Source organism: Pteronotus mesoamericanus, unplaced genomic scaffold (assembly GCF_021234165.1).
Source record: "Pteronotus mesoamericanus isolate MK-2021 breed Mesoamerican mustached bat unplaced genomic scaffold, CSHL_Meso_final scaffold_83, whole genome shotgun sequence".
NCBI classification, from domain to species: Eukaryota; Metazoa; Chordata; class Mammalia; order Chiroptera; family Mormoopidae; genus Pteronotus; species Pteronotus mesoamericanus.
This window is the reverse complement of record NW_026555328.1, coordinates 644,160-666,828: the sequence shown is the minus strand read 5'-3', so window position 1 is coordinate 666,828 and position 22,669 is coordinate 644,160. Positions and strand designations below refer to the sequence as shown.

Below are 22,669 nucleotides of genomic sequence, written 5' to 3'. Positions count from 1 at the left end.
GCCTCCGGAGGCCCCCGCCCCGTCGCTTACCGCCGGAGCCCGGAGTACCCGGATGTGGGCGCCCGCTGTGGGTCCGTGTGAAGCGGGGCGTCATCGGGGTTGGTGATGGGGAAGTAGTGGTCGGGCGAGCTCTGCAGACGCCCGCCGAAGCCTTCAAAGCTGACCCGCCGACCTCAACCCCTGTCCGCGATCCTCACCCTAACCCAGACCCCGTCTTATCCCGTTCCATTGCTCCAGAGCCATCGGAGGTGTTCATTCTTTTGGAACCAGAAGAACTTAAGAGGCCTGGAGAAGGAAGGGAGGTGACAGCAATTTGTACCCCTCCCAGACTAGAACCAAGGTCCGTTCCTCCCTCCCGTTAGCCCTCCCAGTTCATCCAAACCCCGCCGGTACCGTCACCTGACCGTAGAATGGTCTGTCACCCCGCCTTACCTGGAGAGTGGGGGGAACACCAGGAGGCTCACTTCTCCCCTTTGAACTGTTTTATTCAGACTTTGAAGGACCCACCAGGCCACTTGCCCAGCATTATTAGTGCCTCTGTTGCTGTACGAAACCTGACTTCAAATACAAAACCAGAATTTCCCAAGTGAGAACTTTAATGACCCAGGAAAGCAGTTAGCTCTCCAACTTCCAGGCCACTCCTTATCACACAGGCTCATCCTGGAGGAGGAGAACCACATGGTCTGGGGTGCCTGCAGAATGCCACAGAGGATGCAACGCCCACTTTTACAGATGAAGAAACTGAGGCTCGGGGGAATTGGTTTACCTAAACCCGCCAACTCCCCCCCACCCCTCCAGTGAGTCAGAAGCAGAGCTAGGCGCAGAGCCAGTTTTGGATTCTTTGCATTGCAGACTCACAGTGAGCCCAAGACCTGGAATGACCCCCAAGACACCTCTGAACCAGGCTGAACTGAGGGGAGCTAAAACGTCTTTGGGGTTTCCATGTGTTGTTTCCCACACCAGGGACTCTGCCTGACCTTGGAGGCACTGCATTATCTGTAGAAAGAACACAGGCTTCGCAGAAAGATACGTGGGTGTAAGTCCAGGCTCTTAATAGTATGACCTTGAACAAGTCACTAGAGCTCTCTGAGTCAGTTTCCCAGAAGTAAAATATGTTCATAGGCCCAGTTGCCTTCCAGTGTGTGAAGAACTTTGTAAACTTACTCAGTGCATATGATGCTCATGTAAGAGATGAAGTTATTCTTTGTGTTACTTTGCTCCTTGGAGATGTGGGTGCAGCTCTGGGGCATAAAGGCAGCCCTGTGCCCAACGTGGATAGATCTGCCCTCTGCAGCCAAGTGCAGGTGTGAACCTTGGTCAGCCCCACGCTCTGTCCATCCCCAGTGCATGTTCTGGAATTTAGACTTGGATCAAAGTCTGAGGCAGTTCCCTAATTACTAGGGCCCTGGAAGCATGATTGTGCTAGTAGGCTGCGAGTGCCTTCAGCAGCACGTATTCCTACCCTCTCCTGCAGGTGCAGCTGCCACCTTCACTGCTCAGACCCAGGTAGCACCCACGCGATCGCCCATCCTCTGGAAGCTCAGTGCAAAGGTGTGAACTCAGCTCGCCCGCTTCAGAGCCTCCCCACCATGGTGAGTCTCATGAGGGCCAGGACTGGGGAGGGACATTGTGGGCTTGGCACAGTGGGGCGTTGCAGAGGGGATGCCAGCCCTAGGTGTGCTGGAGTTTCTTACACTCTGACCAAGAGATGCCTTCTAAGGTTCAGAGAGGTTAGGAGAGAGGGTCCCTCTCAGGGCCTGGTCCCTGTGTCCCTCCATTTCCCAGCCACACGTGAGGCTGCAGCCTCTGAGTCCCTCCAAGTCCATCTGCTCCAGGTCTGGGTCATGTCTTTAGATTAGAACATTGACAATTACCTGCTCTATAATAGACACTGTATTGGTCACAGTAGGAGCAACCTGGCACCTGTTCCTGACCCTGAGCACGTGTGGGCTGGCCCCATAGGGGGAAGCTACACTTTGGGCCGCTCAGCATTGCCAAGCATTGCTCCATGCCCGCTCTAGAGCTGATGTGAACGAAAGCAGGCCTTGGGCAGACCTAGGTTCAAATTTCAGCCTGCCGTGTCAACAGCTGTGTGACCCTTTACAGAGACTTGACCTCTCTGAGCCTCTTTCTCCTTGCAGTATGAGGCAGATTAAGGCCTGCCTCCAAGTGACAGTGAGGTGTTTATCCAACCAGAGCCCTGGGGCCTTGCACAGTGCCTAATCAACTTCATTTCCTCTTCTCTTCCCTGAGACCCCTGGAACCAGGGATGGCCCTCGTCCCAAGCCCTTCCCTGACTCTGGTATGTGAATGGTTGCAAATTCCAGGCAGGACAGGCTGTCCATGATGGCAAGGGGTCACCTCCTCGGAGAGTGTTGGCACTGGAGGCTGGGCTTGGAGTTGAGACCAATCATAGCTTCGTTGCATGCCCGGTCCCCAGCAGGCTCTGAGAGCTACAAGCCAATGCCCTTCCTAGGGCAAGACCTCGGCCACTCCCGGTCTCCCTTCAGCCTCTGGGGAAGGCTGCATGATAAGGCCAAAATGGAACCTGCTTTGGAGCCAGGCAGACCTGGACACTTTCTGACTGTGTGACCTTGCGCAAAGTCATTTAACTGTGCCTCAGTTTCCTCACCAGGCTAGTCTTTCCTCCGTAGGGTTGGTGGGAAGATTAAATAAGGCCTGTTCAAAAGCACTCAGAAGCCATCTGGCTCTCAGTCATTGCTTGGGAATGGAGCCGATGTCATTACTCTGCTCTTTCACTATTGGCCTGGGTTTGGCTCCTATCTGAAGCAGGTGGCTTGGCTCTGGCCCTGCCAGACCCAAAGAAGATCAAAGTTTACACAAAAGGACCTGTTGCCCATAGGCTTGAAGAAGGAGCCTCCGGAAGTGCACCTCGCCAGGACCTGGCTCAGCTGCAGGCTGCCCCCAGGGCCAGCAGGTGGCGCTGGGTGCCTGGCCCTCTGAGTCCTTGTTGGGCCCCAGTCTCACTCTGCTAGAGACAAAAGCGTAGGCGTAGGGTCTGCAACCCTCCTGCAGCTAGCTGCAGCTTTTTGAGAAAGGAAGTAGCTCCCTTTTATTCAATATTTACTATATGACAGGCATATACTCTATTAAATCCTCATTTTGCAGAGGAAGACTTGAAGCTCAGAACCACCGGTGAGGTGTCTTCACTGAGTTCTCACAGCTGAAGGAGACAGATGGGATTTGAGCCCAGGTGCCCATGCCTGGAGAACCCAAATCCTTAACGGTTCTAGCCTCATGTCACCCCTTCTTCCCGCACCCCTGGGTCAGTTCGGCTATAGCCCTCAGGCCAGCCTGCCCATGACCCTCCCCCCTGAGTCTCTGGGTGACCAGATCCCTTCATCTGCTTGTGAGGCCCTACCTACTGCTCCCTGATGGTCACTGGCGGCTCGGGTCACTCTGTCCTGCTTCCTGGCCTGGCTACCGTACTATTTCACACGTCCAGACCTTGGCATGCACTCTCTCTCTACCTGCAATTTCCCTTTTCCCTACATGCCCCTCACTCCCTCTTACTTACCTAACTTCTACTTACCCTTCACAAAGATTTCCAGGGCCCACTAAGGAGGCTGAGGTCCCTCCTCTCTGCCCCAAGGGCATGTGTGCATTTCTCTTGTGTAGCACTTCCCACAGCCTATGGGAACGATCTCTGTATTTTCCAACAAGGGCAGGACCTGCATTCTATTGAGTCTTTACACACAGCGCCCGAGCCCTGGGCCTGGCACTCCAAGAGGCTCGGGCAGCATTGTTTGTCCTCATCAGAGGTCCGCCTGGAACAAGTGAGTGTGGGGCGTGTTTGGTCCCTCCCCCCAGCACAGGAGCCTCAGCCTAGGGCTTCTCCTCCTTTGACAGAAAGGAGCTGTTGGGCCCCAGTTTTATTACATTTTTTTATATTCAGTGTTCCAGTCCCCCATTTTCTTTGTGTTGAAGCCATTCTTCAGGATAAATTTAAGCCATAGTCTAAAATAGTTCATAAATGAGGCAAAATATAAAAAGATACAAGTTGAGAACTCATAGAAATATCCACCTGATTAAATAACACCCAATTCTGTGTGTCCCTGGAGTTCCAGAGTAGGCGTGGAACAGGGGTCTTGGCCATAGCGATGTGACTGGGTAGGGTGGGGGTCAGACCACACCTGAAACCTCCTCGCCCCTCTCTCCTAGACCTCCAAGAAGCTGGTGAACTCGGTGGCAGGCTGTGCTGACGATGCCCTTGCTGGCCTGGTGGCCTGCAACCCCAGCCTGCAGCTCCTGCAGGGCCACCGCGTGGCCCTCCGTTCTGACCTGGACAGCCTCAAGGGCCGAGTGGCACTGCTGTCAGGCGGGGGCTCCGGCCATGAGCCTGCCCACGCCGGTGAGTACCCCAGGCCAGAGGTAGGGGGGTGGCTGCCGAGCAGAGTGGGTGGGGCTCCAGGGAGGTCAGTGCTGCTAGGAGGACCAGAGCCCAGCCGTTCGGGAACCGGGTCCTGGTTCCTGCTCTCCTGCTCTGGGCTGTGGTTGGGGCTAGTTGTGGCCTTTCTCCAGGCCTGAGTCGCTATAGCTCATAAAAGAGGTTGGGCCACATGATCTCTCAGCCCCTTCCAGCTGTGACAGTCAGTGATTCTGTGCGCCCTCCTGGCCTTCTGGCTGACCCGTCACCTCCTCCATGAAGCCTTTCTGACTCTTCCAGCCTAGAGCAACATCTCTCTCCTGAATTCCACCCTCCACCCCCCCGCATTTCCACATACAACGTGAACAGTCCTGGACTGTTTCCTGTTCAGTGCCAGGCATGTGCGCTCTCCTTCAGAGCTCCTGGGGACTGAGGCCAGGCTTTGTATCCTCTGTACCTTTCCTGTCTCTCTTTTGGCAAATCCTTCTATCCCTTCAGCAAACATTAATGAACACCCACTGTGTGCATGGACTGTTCTGAGCACTAGGGATGCAACCGTGAACCAGACAGACAAGGTGCCTATTCTCATGGAGCTGCTGTTCTCCTCTGGGGAGACAGACCATAATCAAGTAAACACATAAATGGAAGAGATCACCCCAGAGTGTGTGAGTGAGGCCATGCAGACAGGAGAGCAGGGACAGGAACAGCGAGCTGTGGGGCAGGGTGGGGATCGGGTTCAGTTTACTCAGGTAACTCCTGAATAAAGATTTGTGGAAAGAAGCCCAGGTGCTTGTCTAGCATCAAGTGCAAAGTGGGGCTCACCCCACCAGGAAGCTCAGGAGTGTGGAAAGGCCCCGGTCCTCACCCACCCTCCTCTCTCCACCCACCCCAGGTTTCATAGGGAAGGGGATGCTGACGGGGGTCATCGCGGGAGCCGTGTTCACCTCCCCGGCGGTGGGCAGCATCCTGGCAGCCATCAGGGCAGTGGCGCAGGTGGGCACAGGTAAGCCGGGCGTGCAGGAGGGGCTGCTGCCAGGGGGGCAAGCTGGGGATGGGGGTGTGGGCCAGCCCTGATGGGGCCCCGCTGGCTGCTCCTGCAGTAGGGACCCTCCTCATCGTGAAGAACTACACTGGAGATCGGCTCAACTTTGGCCTGGCCAGGGAGCAGGCCCGGGCTGAGGGCATCCCTGTGGAGATGGTGGTCATTGGGGATGACAGCGCCTTCACTGTCCTAAAGAAGGCGGGCCGGCGGGGGCTCTGTGGCACGGTGCTCATACACAAGGTGAGGCCGCACCCAGGACGCTGGCTGGCCAGCCCCTCCCAGCCTGCTGTCTCCGGGCAGCACCTGGGACCTGGACCTCCCCCCGCCGCAGGAAGCCACTCCCTCCCCAGTGCCCCCTCATCCAGGTCGGCCCCACACCCCATCCCCACCTCAGCAGCATTCCCACAGGCCCTCCCCTCTCCGTTCTCCACACCCAGCCTTCGCCCTGTCCTGGTGGTCCTACTCCCATATGCCTCTGCAGCACACGTCCTCCTCAGGGCCCTGCCCATCCTGTCCCAGACTCGATTCGGCACTTTGCTGCTGCCCAGGTAGCTGCAGCGGCCTTCTCAGTGGGCTTCGCTGCCTGCCTCCTGCCTACCCTCCCAGTCTGTCCCTACACTCCCCTAGAGGTGTCTTTTGAAGATGTGTGTCTCTGATCAGGCTACTCGCCTGCTGGGAGCCTTCTAGGGTTCCTAGGATCAGCCCAGGATCCTTGGTCGGGTGCCTACCACAGTCTTGCGCCTCCCCCATGAACTTTCATCTCCCATCATCCCTACCGTGCTCTTAGGCTCCATTAATCCCAGCTCCCTGTACCACCCGTCTGGGGCTTTCCTCCTGCTGCATCAACAGCCTTGAAAGTCCTCTCTCCTGGCTAACTCCTATTCCTATTCCATCAAGGTCCAGCTCTGATGTCTCCCTGTCTGGGAGGTTTTCCCTCCCACTACACCAAGCTAGTTAGGAGCCCCTCCTCAGTGCTCCCATCACATCCTATCATGAACTCTACCATTGCACTTGCCACCTTGCCTTGAATGTTCAATATGTGTGTGTCTGCTTCCCCAACCCCTCCTCAGACTGAGAGTTCCTTCAAAGAAGGGACCATGACTTAGTAACTTTGTTTTTTCATTTCAGCACATATTAGATGCTTGGCAAAAAGTGGGTGGGTGGATAGATGGATGGGTGAGGGGATGGGTAGGTGGGTGAGTGGATGGATAGGTAGGTGAGTGAATGGATAGACAGATGGGGGATGGATAGGTGGGTAAGTGGATGGATGGATGGATGGATGAGTAGATGGGTAGGTGGGTGAATGGATGGGTAGGTAGGTGGGTGAGTGGATGGATGGGTAGGTGGGTAGGTTGGTAAGTAGATGGGTAGGTGGGTGAGTGGATGGGTGGGTGGATGAGTGGATGGATGGGTAGATGAGTGGATGAGTAGGTGGGTGAGTGGGTGGATGGATGGATGGATGGGTAGATGAGTAGATGGGTAGGTGGGTGAGTGGATGGATGGATGGGTAGATGGGTAGGTTGGTAAGTAGATGGGTAGGTGGGTGAGTGGATGGGTAGGTAGGTGGGTGAGTGAATGGATGGGTAGGTGGGTAAGTGGATGGATGGATGGATGGATGGATGGATGGATGGATGGATGGATGGGTGGGTGAGTGGATGAGTGGATGGATGGGTAGATGAGTGGATGGGTGGGTGGGTAAAGTGTGCCACAGAGTATATGCCCTGGAGAAAGAACTCTAAACTAGGAATCAGGAAACTGGCCATCAGCTGGCTGTGTGACATCAAACAAGTCATCTCCCCTCTCTGGGCCCCTCAAAGTTCCCTCTGGCTCTGACACACTGGGATTCTTAATGATTCCTGGCAGGTGCATTGTAAGTATAGAGACACACAGGTCTGCCCTAAACATGGAGGGCCAGGTTGATGCGGCAATACTCAGAGAGCCAACTCCCTGGCCAACTAGGAACTCAGTCCCAGCCTGTCTTCAGCCCTCAAGTACTACAGTGATTCTCTCCCCATTGGGGGCTTATTTCTATGTGGGTACAGGTGGCAGGTGCCCTGGCTGAGGCTGGTGTGGGGCTGGAGGAGATCACAGAGCGGGTGAGCATGGTCGCCAAGGCCATGGGTGAGTGCCAGCCCAGGGAGTGGGACGTGGGGGGGCAGAGGAATGTGATCCTGGGGCTAGGAGCAGGTTCCCAGCAGCTGTGTAGGGAGGCTTGCCATGTTATTCCCCAGGGGCGGAGGGAAGGTCTCACTGTGGGGGGGCCTCTGGGGACTGGTAGCCTGGGGTCCCAGAGCCAGGTTTCTCTTCCATCGGAGGTGAAGAGGCTGCCCTATCTAATGCCTGCCGCTCTGACTGATGCCAGTAGCTGAGCGGTCATCCCGTGCATACCTCGTTTCTCATAGGAACCCTGGGACTGAGCTTGTCCTCCTGCAGTGTCCCTGGATCCAGACCCACCTTTGAACTTGCAGCTGATGAAGTAGAGCTGGGCCTGGGTAAGCTGGTGGCCACCCCTGTTCCAGCCATGCCTGCTCTCTGGGCTGTACCCACATCTTATGCCCTGGGGCCCTCTACCTGGTCCTTTCAGCTTCCCTGGAGCTGTCACCAAGGTGGTCTTGGTGTTTTTAAGAGGGCACTTGAAGCCCTTCTGGCCCAACCTGCCTGATTTCTACCTGCTTTGCCATCCACACGCAGCTCTGTGAGGCTCTGTGCACTGCCCACCTTCCTGCCTTTGCTCACATCATTCCCAGGTCCTCTGCCAAAAGGCTGCCCTTCATTCAAGGGCCACTCAGGGGCATCCCAAACTGCAGCGCTTTCCCTCCTTCCCCTGGGCTTCCAAAGTGCTGGGCGGAGGCCTCACGTTTCTTCGCTCTGACCACCTCTAGTTAAAGCTACTTAACTAGTTAAAAGTTAAGCTCCTGGCTATCTCTACCACTAAGCCACAGCTCCTGAAGAGCAGAAACAGTGTATTTTTCATTATTCTGCCCATTTCTACCACACTCCCCATGTACATAGCATCTAGCCTAGCACTGAATAAATCTTGATAAAAACAGTGAGCGAATCCCCAGGCCTGAGTGTGTGAACAGTGACTGTGTTTATCCACAGGGATCCACGGGGAGGCTGGTGTGCGCCGGGTAAAGGTAGGTGGACACCCAGGCCCAGGCTGGCTTAAAGCCAAGGCCTCGGACACGGCTCACTCCTGGATCCCCCTGGCAGATGGCAACTGCCGACGAGATTGTGACGCTCATGCTTGACCACATGACCAACTCCGCCAATGTGTCCCACGTGCCTGTGCAGGCCGGTGAGGGGCCGTTACGCCTTCCGTCCCCCAGCCCTTCCTCCTCCCGGGTAGGGGAGCCCAGAGGGTCTCACCGGGGTGCCATGTCTGCCCACAGGCTCCTCAGTGGTGCTGATGGTCAACAACCTGGGCGGCCTGTCATTCCTGGAACTGGGCATCATCGCTGACGCTGCCGTCCGCTCTCTGGGTGAGCCCCACCCTGGCAGGGGGCCTCCCAGCCCCCAGAGCTCCTTCCCCCGAGCCCTTTGAAGCTGGGGCAAGGTCTCACGATAGCCCAGAGCCTGGGCCGTGCAGTCAGACGTGCGTGAGTTAGACCACGACTCTGCCCCCTAATCGCTGCAAGCACTGAGCCTGTTCCTTGCCTGTACAGAGGGGGTCAAAGGAATAGCACCTGCCTCGTAGGGTTGTTGGGAGGATTAAATGAGACCAAACATGCATAACACACTTAGCACAGAGCCTGGCACCTGGAGGAGCTCAGTAAATGAGACCTGGAATCACCCATCTGCCCCTACAGAAGGGACTCTGCCAAAGAATGCAGTAATTTAGGGCATTGTGGAGGAACGCCCTAAGCAGACCTGTCTGTCTCCCTCCCCTCAGGGCCCCAGCTTCCAAAGTCCTTGTTTTTCTCTTCTGTTTCTTTATCTGATGGTGGTGGGGGTCCTGGGGGATGCAAGGGCAGGGAGGAGTGGGAGGTGAGGTCCCGCCCTTCCCACCTTCCCTCACAAATGTCCGTTCTTTGCTATTGCAGAGGGCCGTGGGGTCAAGATTGCCCGAGCCCTGGTGGGCACCTTCATGTCGGCCCTGGAGATGCCAGGCCTTTCTCTCACCCTTCTGCTAGTGGACGAGCCCCTCCTGAAACTGATAGGTGAGGCCTAGAGCCTGGGTCATCGAAGCCACGGCTCCTCGTAGCTGGAAGGAGCCAGGGGCTGGGAGAGAGGCCATCAGGGCCGACCGTGACAATCAGTCCCGCGGCAGGTCCTTTCTGACTTCTCCAGCCTTGTCTGGCTCTCACATGACTGGAGGAGCTGGCATTAGGGTCCTCCCCAGGGACAGCCCCACTTGATCCTGGCCAGCCAACCTGTGTCTGAGAGAGTCATCCTGCTGTCACTAGATGCTGAAACCACCGCATCGGCCTGGCCTCACGTGCCCAGGGCCTCCGTGACCGGGAGGAAGCGGACCAGGGCGGCCCCTGCCGAGCCTGTGGAGACCCCTGATTCCACTGCTGCAGGAGGTACCAAGTCCTGCTGTTGGGGCCTGAGCCCTGAAGGGCGAGGGTGTGCAGGGATCCTGACCCCCGTATCTCCCACACTTTCGAGTTCAGTCGTGAGAAGGGACAGGCGCGCCTCTTCCCCGCTGTCCTCCCCCCGCAGGCCTGGCCTCGAAGCGGGCAGTGCTTGTGCTGGAACGGGTGTGCAGTGCCCTCCTGGGCCTGGAGGAGCACCTGAATGCCCTGGACCGTGCCGCCGGCGATGGGGACTGTGGCACCACCCACAGTCGCGCTGCCAGAGGTGGGTACCAGGGTCCCTCTGGGGTCAGGGAGGGGCTGGTGACACATCGATTCTGAGGTTTTGGCATTTCACGAACTAGAACAATTTCAGAAACATTTGGAATGCTGACACGGGTTCCCAACTTTTGTTTTGCCAAGCAGGGTAATTCACAAAACCTAGCGCCCCTCCTACCCATTCTCATAGAGAAAAGGCCCTTCTAACACTATCCCTGGGGGAGGGTTGACATTCTAGAACAAAATGCATCCTTTTGCAGTGAAGAGTAACTTTAGATTCAAAGGGAACTCACTCTGTAGTCCTTATTTTTCTCTGCTTTCTCAGACTCATGAACAGTTCTTAACTGTTCAGCATCATTCTGTCAAGAAAAATGTATTTAGCCCTGACCAGTGTGGCTCAATTGGTTGGGCATTGCCCTGCAAAGCAGAAGGACACTGGTTCAATTCCCGGTCAGGGCACATGCCTGGATTGTAGGTTCAGTCGCCAGTCAAGTCACATATGATAGGCAACCGATTGATGTTTCTCTTTTAAAGATTTTATTTATTATTTTTAGAGCGAGGGGAAGGGAGGAAGAGAGGGAGAGGAATATCAACATGTGAGAGAAACATTGATTAGTTGCCTCTCACATGCCCCCTCACCAGGGACCTGGCCCACAACACACGCATGTGCCCTGGCCAGGAATCAAACCCATGAACTTTTGGTTCACAGGATGACGATCAATCCACTGAGCCACACCAACCAGGGCAAAATAAAATATTTTTTTTAAATGTATTTAGTATCTATCACGAGCCAGGCACTGCTCTCAACTCTGGATACAATAGCAAGCAAAGCAGATAAAAATCACTGCCTTTGTGGTTTGTGTTCTGGTGGGGAGGCAAATAATAAACAATCACTAGAAGACAAAGAATGGTAGTGCAAAGTGCTGTGGAGGAGAATGAAGCAGGGAAGCAAGGCCTGGGAATGTCCGGTGGGAGAGTTCAGCAGGCCTCACGGCTGGGGCACTGCCGGGGTCCCCGTCAGTCACCTCTTCCCACTGTTCTCCGGACTGCACACTGGAGAGAGAGAGGGAGCCTTGGAGTCTCCCCCGGGGGCTCCCTCGGCCTCCTCCGGGGCCCACTCCTGCTGCCTGCCCGTGGGGCCTGGGTGCCTGCTGGGAGGGAGGGTCTCTGAGCTCCTGGCCATCTCTGCCTGCAGCAATCCAAGGGTGGCTGAAGGAGAGCCCGCCCCCTGCCAGCCCTGCACAGCTCCTCTCCAAATTGTCCCTCCTGCTGCTGGAGAAGATGGGGGGCTCGTCTGGGGCAGTGAGTGCCGGCAGTGCCCAGGGACGGAGGGCTGGCACGGAGGGATCCTGGGCTGGCTGAGGCCCAAGCCAGACTCCAGTGCTCAAATCCTGGTCCTCCCCAGCTCTATGGCCTGTTCCTGACTGCGGCGGCCCAGCCCCTCAAGGCCAAGACTGACCTCCCAGCCTGGTCTGCTGCCATGGACGCCGGCCTGGAAGCCATGCAGAAGTGAGCAAGAGCCCTGTGCCTCAGACCAAGGGTGACAGGGTTACGTGGTTGATGTCACCTGCTGCCAGCTAGGCCCTGTCCCCTCCCCCAAAGTGACTCCCTAGAGTGAACCTCACTTGTCCTTTTCCCCTGCAGGTATGGGAAGGCTGCCCCAGGGGACAGAACTATGGTGTGTATGGGCCCAGCCCTTCCCCCTTTTGAATACAGAGGCCCTGAAGCCCACCCTCAATGGCAAGGCTTGTGCTGAGCTCCTCTCTCCCTCACCTTGTCCAGCTGGATTCTCTGTGGGCAGCAGGACAGGAGCTCCAAGCCTGGAAGAGACCTGGGGCTGATCTGCTCCAGACCCTAACCAAAGCTGTCAAGGTGAGTGAGGCTTGGCCCAGCCACCGAGGGAAACAGGCCTGGAGCAAGTTAATCTCTTCCCTATACCTCAGTTTCCTCCCCGCAAAATGGAGAGGAGCACCTGTCCTAGTGTTGTGAAGCTAAAGAGATAAACAGCGCCCAGCGTGGTGTCTGGGGCACAGCAGCCGCTCAGCAAATGGGGCCCCTTACCCTGCTGGAGACAGGTGGGAAGTCAGCTCTCTGCCCTGGCGACAGCGCAGAGGGTCCTAGCAGAGCTGGGACTGGAGGGTCCAGGGTCGATGGCAGGAAGGAGGCTGGTGGCTTGTCCTTACACCTGCTCCTCCCCCACCCCGGCCCTCCAGAGTGCAGAAGCTGCAGCCCAGGCCACCAAGAACATGGAGGCCGGCGCCGGAAGAGCCAGTTATATCAGTTCTGCACGCCTGGATCAGCCGGACCCCGGGGCGGTGGCAGCCGCAGCCATTCTCCGCGCCGTCCTGGAGGTCTTGCAGAGCCAGGGTGCCTGACTGCTGCACAGCCTCCAACAGGCATTGCTGGCTTGGTTTTAGACTCTGGGAAAGGCCCTCTGCACCTGAACCTGGGCCAGCGTGGAAAAACAAGCTAATAAACCACACTGCGGCCACAGAGCTTCTGCTTCCTCTGAGAGACTTTCCTCCCAGTGCGTGAACAAGTGTCCCTGCTGTGGCCCGGGGGACTGAGACCTAGGCCCCTGCCTAAGGTGATTACAACCCATCTCCTGCCATCTGAGACCCAGAGGCCGGGATGCACAGTGGGGTGGGCTCCACTGGGACCCCAGTCCTGTCCTCCTCCTGAAGCACACGCCGCACCCAATGGTGCGCTTGTCTCAGCACCACACTGAGAGTCCACCGATTCTGCAGGCATCAAATGGGACACCAAGGGGGGAAAATCACCCCATGTTAAGGCTCAGTGGGAGAACAGAAACTGTCCAGGCCAGTCCCCGGGGTGTTCTAGAGCATTCGCTAAGGCACTGCCAAGTCTGGTGCATGGCAGACAGGACAGCGCACACCCAACCCGTGCTTGGCACAGGGGAGCAGTTATAGGGACTGGTGTGGATTCACATGCACACGACTTTGGACCCTGGTTCTGCTTCAAACCAACTACATACACTCAGGCCTATTATTGAGCCTCTTGGTACCTAGAAAATCAGAACGGTACCCGTCTCATGAGGATGTGGAAAATGATTCGGATGAACTGATGGTGAAGCCCGGAGCACAATCCTGGGGCTCACTCACTCACTGGGAGTTACTGTTAGCGCTGGCAGCTGCATCCAAGTCCTTCCAGGTCCTCTGCTCACCACCAGGGGGCATCTGTTGCTGGTCACACTGGGAGGGAGGGGCCCCTTCACTTTGCCCCGACTTGACTACTGGCTCCCTCAGTCCCTGGGCTTCTCCGCCAGGGTCCCCTGTCCATTAACCACCCCACAGTCCCTGACCAACAGGTGCAGTTGTCAGTGTACACAGACGCACACACCCAGCAGCTGGGAAGGAGGCTCTGGCATCAGACACCTGGCCTGTGGCTCCCGACTCTGCCACTTCCTGGTTGGGTAACCTCAGGCAAGTCACTTACCTTTGTGTTCCAAATTACAAAACAGGAAACATTGTCTTCCTTGTGAGATAACAAAGTGCTCAAAGGCGACTCAATGTTAGGGACACCCACACATACAGGAGTAGCATATGACTTCAGGAAGCCGATCATGTGGATCTTTGGTGACTTCTGGCTTGTTCTTAAGGTCTTAGGGTCAGAACTGTCCTGAGACTTTTATACGGAGCTCAAAGCTCACTGATGCACAATCTCAGCAAAAAAGGCTTTGATTCTTAAAAACATATTTAATGAAAATCAGGCTTCATACACAAGTGAAACGCCTACTCATACAACCTACCATGTGACCGAGGTAACTGGCAGTCACCCCGATGGCTTTGAAGCCTTCAGCCACTGGAGAGGCTTGGTCATAGTCATCCTGCCGGCATCTGGCCACGTGGGGCTGTGGTGGCCTGTCGGCCACACTGCCACTGGCCAGCGAGTAAGCACTCTGGACCCGAGGGGTCACGGTGCTTGGCGGCGTGGCGCCTGAGACCCAGCAGGGCTCCTCTGGAGAGGGCAGCAGAAACCATAGTGCCCACACATAGGAGAGAAGCCAGACTCCTCCCTCCCCACCCACTTCCCCTGGGGCAAGAGCTACAGCTCAGCACGCTAGCTTGGCGCATGGCAGGGGCTGGCTGTGCAGGCAGCCATTGTCGGGGGCGGTGAGGCACTCTGATGCTCAGCAAAAAACACCTTTGAAGGTGGCCATGGCTTCTAGGCTCTGCTGGGTACAAAGCACCACACTTTGGCACATGTCATGGTGGGTTGGAGTGAAAATCAGCTGAGTAAGGGCCCTGCCTAGAGAGCAAGGTTGAACCTGCCCGGGGACAGGCAGGGAAACCCTCCTCTGGAAGGAAAGCAGAGGTAGTCTGGGGCACCCCTGCTACTCATCCCTGTTGGGAGAGGTGGGGACAGCAGGTTAGTGGGGCTCATTGGGCTGCCTGACAGGGACGGGCATTTAAGTCACAGGGACAGGCCGGGACCCAGACCCCAGCTGTAGCCGCAGCTAGAAGAGGTGGAGCCACACGGTCACAGTGGATGCAGGCACAGAGGGCAGACAGGAGAAGAGCAGTCAGTGCCTCAGCTTCTCAACAGAAGCTGCTCTGCCATCCTCCCCTTCTCCTTCCATTCCGTCCCGATGTCCCCCCCAGCCTCCGTCCAGGAGGGCCAGGCACAGGTAAGGGGGCCGAGGAAGCCCACCCCATGGCGGGCGCCTTAATGAAATGCACACATTCAAGGAAGCTGAGGGGTGCATCACCTCCCTCACTTCCCCTGTTGCAGATTGCACTTGAGTCCGGCTCATCTGAGCTGTTGGGATTTCCTGCCACATCCCAAGGGGCCTAAAGGGGAAATCAGCTTGACTTCAGCCAGACAGCAGGAGTGGAGTGAGCAGCCCATGTAAGTGGAGGACTTCAGAAGCCGATGCCAAGAAGGGGTGCACAGGAGCCAGAGCCACCAAGAAAAGCCGTGGGAAGCACATTGGTGGAGAGAGCAGGCCCAGCATGGGGGACGGGGCGAGGTTGGGGCCCAGAGCCCAAAGCAAGTCTGTTGAGAAAACCAGACGGGAGCCCAGGTACACAGAGCTTCTGAGGGGACTGCGCCCCCGACTGCTCCTGGGAGCCCCTTCCCGCTTCACTCCCTTTCATGCAACAGGGGCTGGAAAGAAAGGCAGACACACAGCGGTTAATGGCATATGTTGAAGTGGCCCTTGACCTGCAGGCATCACACCAGCTGAGCAGTTCATACAGACGCCCGACCGACAGGGTAGTCCCCGTCCAAAGTCCCTCAGCCCGATACACACCCCATCTCACCCCATCCCGCAGATGTCTGAGTGGCCAAGAACAGGCACAGCCCACTCCAAGCACTCAACTTGCCACCAAGCACCTGCTAGACAAGCTCCCATCCCACCAGGCTTGCCCCAAAGCTGGAAAAGTAGAAGTTCCGACCCCGCCATCATCCTCAAGGCCTTCCTTGGGGGAGATAAGGCCATGCTTCCCCTCGTGAAACCACAGGCTTTGCGGATGGGAGTAGCCCTCATCCTCTCCCAGTGGATGGGCCGCCAGGAGACCCGGAGCCTGAGCAGCTGCATCTGCTGTGACAGCTGGGATGTGCTGCCTGACACCAGAGCTTCCTGTCAGCTAGCCTAAGCCCACTTTCTAGCTAGTTGGTTTCCCACCATGTCACTGGGTTAGTCTCTTCCTGCTAAGGCCTAAGCCTTTCCTGGAGACCTTTCTCTAGACCCAGCCCTACCCCAAGGTGGCATAGGAGCCCAGGAGCCCATACCTGTCCTTCAGTCGTGATCCCCACCTCCGGGCGTCTCCACGATGAAGCCTGCAGGATATAGAGCACCAGCAGCCCAAAGACAACTACCAGCATCCCAGTGATGTTGGCAAAGACAGCCTCACCGGGCAGGCTGGAGTACGGCTTGGTGGTGTTTTTCCTGAAGACAATGGAACAATGTGGGCCCTTGAGGGACTTTTCTAGCTATTTTTGCCCAGTGGGAGAATCAGTGCCACTAATAGAAGGTAAGAAAGCTCCCCAGGACCTGGGATCCAAAATGGTGACATACTTTCTAAGTCCTGGCCACAACAAATATCTGCAGAATGCTTTTTACCTATGAGGGGACTCTGCCTTGGGTCTCCCATTTGTAAGTGGCAATGACAATAGTATCAATGTTGTAGGGCAATTAGAGGATTAAATTTAAGGTGCTTAGAACAGTTTGACACACAGTAGGTGCTAAATCAATTTGATGCCGGAGAAACACCTACTAACCAACTTACCAATCTCAACCTAAAGAAAGACCATTACCTTCCTGATCAGGAATAAGCCCCACCCTCAAGCACCGGGCACCCCTCCACACACACTTGGATGGGTCCCATGATCACAGGGCGCATCTTCTGAAGACTATCCTTTCCACTCCATATTAGGGTTGGGGCCCCACCCCACTCACAAGCTGAAGAAAAGCTTTTCATTAACGCCGGAAATGACCGATGCAATGGCCAGAGAGAGGATGGAGGCTCCAAAGAAGACGTGGGCAGGTTTAAGGAGACTGCGCAGCCACATGGACGCCCAGGGCAGGAGGAAGATGGCAAAGCCCAGGAACCACTGTGGACACAGGGAGAAGTACCTGAACCACCTGTGTGTGGCCAAAGGCACTCCAGGTCATCCCATCTCACCAGCGCCTCCTACCGATCAGTGAACCTTCTCCCTTCTTTCCCAACTCAAACCTTCCACCAGGAATTGCCCCAGCACCAGCAAGCTTCCGCAGTGTGGTCTGTGTGTTTCTCTTACGCAAACAAGAACCGTTCAAGAAACTCTTAGCTACAACCCCACTCTCCCACAAACACTGCCATCCTTGCTTGTCTGCTTCCTTCTAGCCCTGGCTCCTAAAACTCCCTTGCTCAGAGCACTCCGGGATGACAGATGGGCAGGAACAGGGCGAGTGCGGGAACCCCCAATCTCCCACGGCCCTTTAAATCGCCCATTCTACAGGATGTGCCCTGCAGAGACCGTCTCTAGGCAGTGAGCAGAGGGAATATTTGGTGCTGGTGCAAGGGAAGCCCCAGCCAGAGCCCATGGCTGCCATCCAGCAGTGGGAGCCCAGGGTGGGCAGAGAGCACCCACCTGGCAGGCGAAGAGGAAGACGGCGGTGATGCCCAACCAGCTGTGCAGGGAGTAGAGGTTGGGGATATTGTGATTGTTATGATATTTAAAGACGGCCACCAGCCCCAGCACGGTCAGGATGAAGGCCAGCAGATGCAGGGACGCGTGGGTGATTTTCCAAGGCAGCTTGGGCCCCACCCAAGACTGGGGCAGACGGTACACCAGTGAAGCTGCAGGAGAGAGCAGTCCCGGGGCTCAGCCTCTTCCCCTTGCACCCACCACATGAGGGGAGTTAGCCTGGCGCGGCCCCCCACACAGCCTCCCAGAGAGGGAACAAGGAAACGCTAAAAGCAATGTCGCTCATTATTCCATCTAACTCACCTCTTCACAATGAGCTTAGTTACCAAGACCCCAGGCTGCAAGGTTAGATAACCTCGGTCCAAATCCTGGCTCTGCCTCTTAGCTATGACTTCTTTCTAAGTCTCAGTCCCCTCATCTGTATAACGGGGGATGGCAACAGAGCCCCCCTCACAAGCAAAATGGATGACATGTCTGAAGTACACGAGGAAGCTGCCATTATCAATGTCACCATCGTTCCCATTTTACAAGCGAGGAAAAAGAGGCTCCCTTGGTCCCCACGGCCCAGCTCTGAATGCATGGGGCAAAGATGGATCCGGTGGCAGGAAGCAGATCCTTTAGGTGAGGATCCGTTGTGCTATCAGGGCTTCGGCCTCCTGCTCCCTAGAGCAGGGGTGGCAAAATATAGCTCACAGGACAAACCCAGCCCGCCACCGACCATAGTTTGACATGTATAATGAGCTCCTGTGTATAATGCACACCTGCGTTGAAACTGTGTTTAGCGCTTCCCCTGTGTAATGCGCATCCTTATTTTTTCCTCAAAAATTTGGGCAAAAGGGTGCATTATGCACAGCAAAATACAGTATTTCTGAAAATAAAGTTTTATTGGAACACAGCCACACATGTGTTTTTGTGTTTGTGCATGGCTACTCTCACAGTACAACAGCAGGGCTAAGTAGTTGTTAACACATTATATGGCCTAGAAAGCCTCAAATATTTACTACCTGGCCCTTTATAGAAAATTTTTGACAAGCCCTGACCTAGTATATCTGTGAGGCTACCCTCTTCAGATGCCCCCATTCTCACTACTACTTCCTCCAAATGACACCTAGGCCCAAAGACCGCCCAACCCACCCAACCTCCGCAGCCCTGAACCCAACAGCGACAAAAACCAGGCCTGGAGAGAGATTGCTCTGTCCATCCAGGCCTGGGCCATAGCGCATCTCCCACGCGGACCTCATACTCACCAGCACTGTAGACCACCACCATGCCAGCAACCATGAGCACTGGGTGGCAGTTGAACATGGATATGGTACCATCCCAGGCAAAGCCACCATGCCAGCTCTGCATCCAATAGATGGTAAACAGGATGCACATCAAGCCCAGGGCTGACAGCGCCAGGAGAGACAGGTAGAACCATCCTGCAGCCATTCCACTCAGGCACTCCTGGAAGCAACAATCACATGTCCCTGCCGGCTTAGGTACACCCCACTCACCAGCTAAAGACCTTGCTCTTGGTCGGAGGCGTGGATGTTTTTTTGTTTCAGTTCCCCTGCCATCAGACTGGGCACCGCTCCCAGGAGGCCTTGATGGCTGGGTGGGCTGGTTAGAGACAGTGACTGCAGGCCTGCCCTAGTACACAGTACACCTAGTATAGCTGGGGCTGGACCTGAGGGGTGTCTCCTCTGATGTGGCCCGATGCAAGGCTCTGGGCCCAGAGCCCTGGGACTAGTCTCCCCTCATAGGACCAGAAGATAAAGAATTACCTCCTCCTCACAGAAAAGGAGGGACAGGAACCAACATCCAGGCTAGATCACTCAGATACCCATGCCCTTACTCCTAACATCAGGAGGCAAAATCATAACCAACAAGGAGCACATACTATTAGGCTGGCCGGGAGGAATCCTCTGGGCTCCCACTTGCACAGAAAAGTTCTCACCCAGATGGTGAACTCTGTGGGGCCCACCTTCCTGATGGGGAAGGTAAGAACAGGCCTTCACTCCAGAGTCCCCACACTCTACACCTTGAATTGGGCGATGGCCCTCAGCTAGTACCCATACCTGAGACTTCTGCTTTCTCTTCCTCTGGGGAAAGTCCAGAGGGGAAAAGAGGAAGCAAGAACTCATGGTCTAGAAAGCAAGAGTTTCCCGTGTGCCCTCACTTAACATTGTCGGTAGGTTCTTCAGTTTCCAACTGTGGTGAAAAATATATAACGAAACCAATTCTACCACAGGCAAGTTGACATAAGCTAGAGTTAAGCTCCTATAGCATCTCATCAATGTTAAATGAAATGACGTTATTTTGATAAACTCGGAAACAGACTCTGGTTTCAGGCATGGAGAAAGCCCAGGCCCCCCGAGCAGCTGCCCTTAAAAGCCCAGCAAATGGACCTGAGGGTTGGCAGGCAAGTGCACAGAGTCGCAGGACTGCCCCTGCTTTAGGCTAATGTGTAGGGAGCATAGGTCCAGTTCTCCAGGAAATCACACCCTCCCATGGACGCACACCAAGAAGACAACGCTGTGACTTCCTGCAGTTAAGGTCCCTGGGTCTGAACCAGTCAACAGAGAGAAGAGGAGGCCCCTAAAGTAGCCAAGAATTCCCATGGAGCTAAAACACTTGATTCCTTACCTTAACACCTACTGGCAGGCTGATAGGCTGGGGCCTGGGCTCTAATTCTTATGAAGTGAGGCACCTTGAGCAGACCCCTTAACACTTGTAGGACTCAGTCTTCTCAACTGGAAGAAAGGCATGGCAGTAAGTATATAATTCAATGAAAGGCAGCGTTGAGCAGACACCACCCTGGAACCTTACACACATGATGCCATTTATTCCTACTAACCCTGTGAAGAGTTATCTCCATTTTATAGATGAGGAGACTAAGGCTCAGAAAGATTAAGTAGCTGGCATGAAGACCCAGTAAGTGGGCAGGGAGTTTCAAACCCTTATCTTCTGGGCTTCAGGGCCCATGTTTTTTTCCTTGACCACAGTTATCAGAAGGCCAAGTGAGAAAATGTAAGGACACTGTGAAAGTAAAGTATTATACTTTTCTTAGTATTGCCACGGCATCTCATCCTAACTACTAACACAAGCCTAAAGCTCATGGTGCCTGCGCCTGCCCAGGCCTCTCAGTAGCCTTGACTCTATGCCAAGCCCGCTCTCTCCACTCCAGGTGTCCACCTAACCAGAAACAAAGACTCTGAGTTCTCACGCGGTGATCCAAGTTGGCAATTATCTCTGATAAAGGGTGACCTGAGGTCTGGCCGGGGCGGGGGCGGGGGGGAGGAAACAAGTTCCCTTGAGACTGGAAGGGCAAGTTCATGCCATCAGCTTCCAGAAGCTTTGCGTCTCAACTACTGAACTCAGAGCTGCCCCCTTAGTTCCTGCAAGAGCAGAGGAAGTTTCAGATCAGCAGATGTTTAGTCACCTAACCCCTGTCCCCAACCCCAAAGAAGTGTTAAGTCACCATGAAGGACCTCTTGGTCAGAAGGCTCCATCCATCAAACAGTATCTACTTTGAGCATTTTTTCCTTTGTTAAAGGAAAAAAGAAACTATATCTCAAAAAGGACTGTGACCACTCCCCTGGGAAAGGTCCTGGATTGCTGCCCTGGGACAGACTTGGAATGGACAATGGGGTCTTTCCTGACAGAAATATTATACTGCTCACAGTACACAGATGAGCACCCCCTCTGTCTGAAATAGAGAGCAAAACCAGAGAAAAGGGAAGAATGTAGTGAAAATTACAATCCAAATGCTAAAAATATCCTCTCATGTACTCTAAGAGCGTGATGTGCTGATCTCAGGACGTGCTCACCAGGTGTGGCCTCACACTCGCCCCTCGCTTTGTGGGGCCATTCTAAGACAGAAGTCCTCATGCTCTTCTGTGAAGGGCCAGAATGGCAAGTGTTTTAGTCTTTGCCAGCCATGCAGTCTGTGACAACCACATCAACTCTGCTGATGTGGTGCAAGAGCAGCCATAGACAATACTTGCAGAAATGGATATAGCTGTGTTCCCAAAAAAAACTTTATTTACGGACACTGAAATTTTAGTTTCCTTATCATTTTCACGTGTCACAAAATAGTGCCATTTTTACCCATTTAAAAATGTGAAAACCATTCAGGAGAGCTGGATGTGGCCCGTAGGTGAAGTTTGTCGACCCTGATCTGAGGAATCCAGTCTCCAACCTAACACTCTCCTCAATCACAGTGGCAGAAAGGATTCTCCCAGGCTGCACAAAAACAGATCAGGCCCTGGGATAGGAAATGGGTACAGGCATACCTTGGGAGATATTGTGGGCTTGGTTCCAGACCATAGCAGTCAAAGGAGTATGCAATAAAGCCCAATGTAATCTTTTTGTTGGTGGAGGGTCTTGCCTTCCCTTTGCCTGTGAAGCGCAACAAAGCAAGTGCAACAAGTATTTCCTATTTAGCCCTTAGACTGAGGAAAAGCCTCTATGTCAAACTCTTACAATGTTACTTTTATAACTTGGAACCACAAACAGGTGGAACAAAGTCATTTTGTTGCTCTCCCTTCCCAGATAAATGGCGGGGGGCTTTAGGAATCCAGAATCTCAAGTCCTAAACTGGGCTCAAAGAAGGAATGTGCCTTGGTCAAGGTGAGTAGCAGAGCTGGTACAGGTATCCCGTTCACCCCCCCTCAGGTCCAAGGATCGCTCACTTCCGAGCGTAGCTCCTGGAAAGTCAGGACTGAGGAGTGAGGGGGCTTCTTCCAACCAGAAGGCAGCTAAGTAAAAAAGCCCTCCTTAGCGCCAGAGTGATTACAGACCCGCCCTTCGGGCTCTGTTCTGGTCCGGATCAGGCGTCCCGAGAAGCATTCCAGGAACGTTCCACCAATCCCGGACTGCTCTGCTGGGACCAAGGCGGTCCCACGTAACCCTGGTGAAAATTAAGGCGAGAGGCTCCACGTGCTGACTGCGACTTTCGAAGAGATTTCGTGCCTTTACAACCACCACCGGTGGAAGGAAAGGCACGGTGAACGATGTCCATTTCCTAAAAGAGGAAACTGAGGCCGAGCGAGGGGTCGCGACAGTGCAAAGCAAGGTAGCAGCGGAGGCAGCACTTGAACCCAGGTCCCAGAACTCCCAGCCCGGCTCTTTCTCACCCCCGAACCACAGTGGGACGCAGCGGGATTTGGGGTCTCCGAGACCCGCCTCTGCCACCCGGCGCCCGCCGCCGTTCCCGAGGTTCCTTGGTGACCTGTCAGTGATTCTCTGAGAAGACCGCACACACCGGGAACCAACGCCCTAGAATGAACCGGCGGAGGCCACTTCGCC

The 22,669-nt window shown here is 55.0% G+C and overlaps 2 protein-coding genes across 2 annotated transcripts; one reads left to right on the top strand and one right to left on the bottom strand.

Moving 5' to 3' along the window:
• Positions 1–20: 20 nt before the first annotated feature.
• Positions 21–12,712, top strand: TKFC (triokinase and FMN cyclase). The gene is made up of 19 exons (XM_054563690.1): positions 21–71; positions 238–340; positions 1,475–1,592; positions 4,183–4,372; positions 5,280–5,390; positions 5,488–5,669; positions 7,472–7,550; positions 7,832–7,921; positions 8,532–8,566; positions 8,643–8,727; positions 8,822–8,911; positions 9,473–9,589; positions 9,836–9,955; positions 10,095–10,232; positions 11,421–11,527; positions 11,631–11,734; positions 11,870–11,903; positions 12,008–12,097; positions 12,439–12,712. The coding sequence occupies exons 1-19, from the start codon at positions 53–55 to the stop codon at positions 12,598–12,600; spliced, it is 1,974 nt and encodes a 657-aa protein (XP_054419665.1). The 5' UTR covers positions 21–52; the 3' UTR covers positions 12,601–12,712.
• A 1,230-nt stretch (positions 12,713–13,942) lies between these two features.
• On the bottom strand, positions 13,943–22,637 carry LOC129062664 (lysosomal membrane ascorbate-dependent ferrireductase CYB561A3). The gene is made up of 7 exons (XM_054563691.1): positions 22,162–22,637; positions 20,006–20,112; positions 18,625–18,823; positions 17,321–17,529; positions 16,647–16,801; positions 15,980–16,136; positions 13,943–15,352 (listed from the first exon to the last, which is right to left on the bottom strand). Exons 3-7 carry the CDS (start codon positions 18,806–18,808, stop codon positions 15,329–15,331), a joined length of 729 nt encoding a protein of 242 aa, XP_054419666.1. The 5' UTR covers positions 18,809–18,823; positions 20,006–20,112; positions 22,162–22,637; the 3' UTR covers positions 13,943–15,328.
• Positions 22,638–22,669: the final 32 nt, after the last annotated feature.

What these genes read in the sequence shown, in the direction of transcription:
- LOC129062664 (XM_054563691.1), bottom strand. Translation starts at nt 18,808, where the DNA reads ATGGCTGCAGGATGGTTCTACCTGTCTCTCCTGGCGCTGTCAGCCCTG. An exon ending in TCTTCCTCTTCGCCTGCCAG is followed by an intron (nt 16,802 to 17,320) that starts GTGGGTGCTCTC and finishes CTGTGTCCACAG; the next exon opens with TGGTTCCTGGGCTTTGCCAT. An exon ending in GAAAAGCTTTTCTTCAGCTT is followed by an intron (nt 16,137 to 16,646) that starts GTGAGTGGGGTG and finishes CATTGTCTTCAG; the next exon opens with GAAAAACACCACCAAGCCGT.
- TKFC (XM_054563690.1), top strand. An exon ending in CGCTGCCGTCCGCTCTCTGG is followed by an intron (nt 8,912 to 9,472) that starts GTGAGCCCCACC and finishes TTGCTATTGCAG; the next exon opens with AGGGCCGTGGGGTCAAGATT. An exon ending in CCCTAACCAAAGCTGTCAAG is followed by an intron (nt 12,098 to 12,438) that starts GTGAGTGAGGCT and finishes CCGGCCCTCCAG; the next exon opens with AGTGCAGAAGCTGCAGCCCA.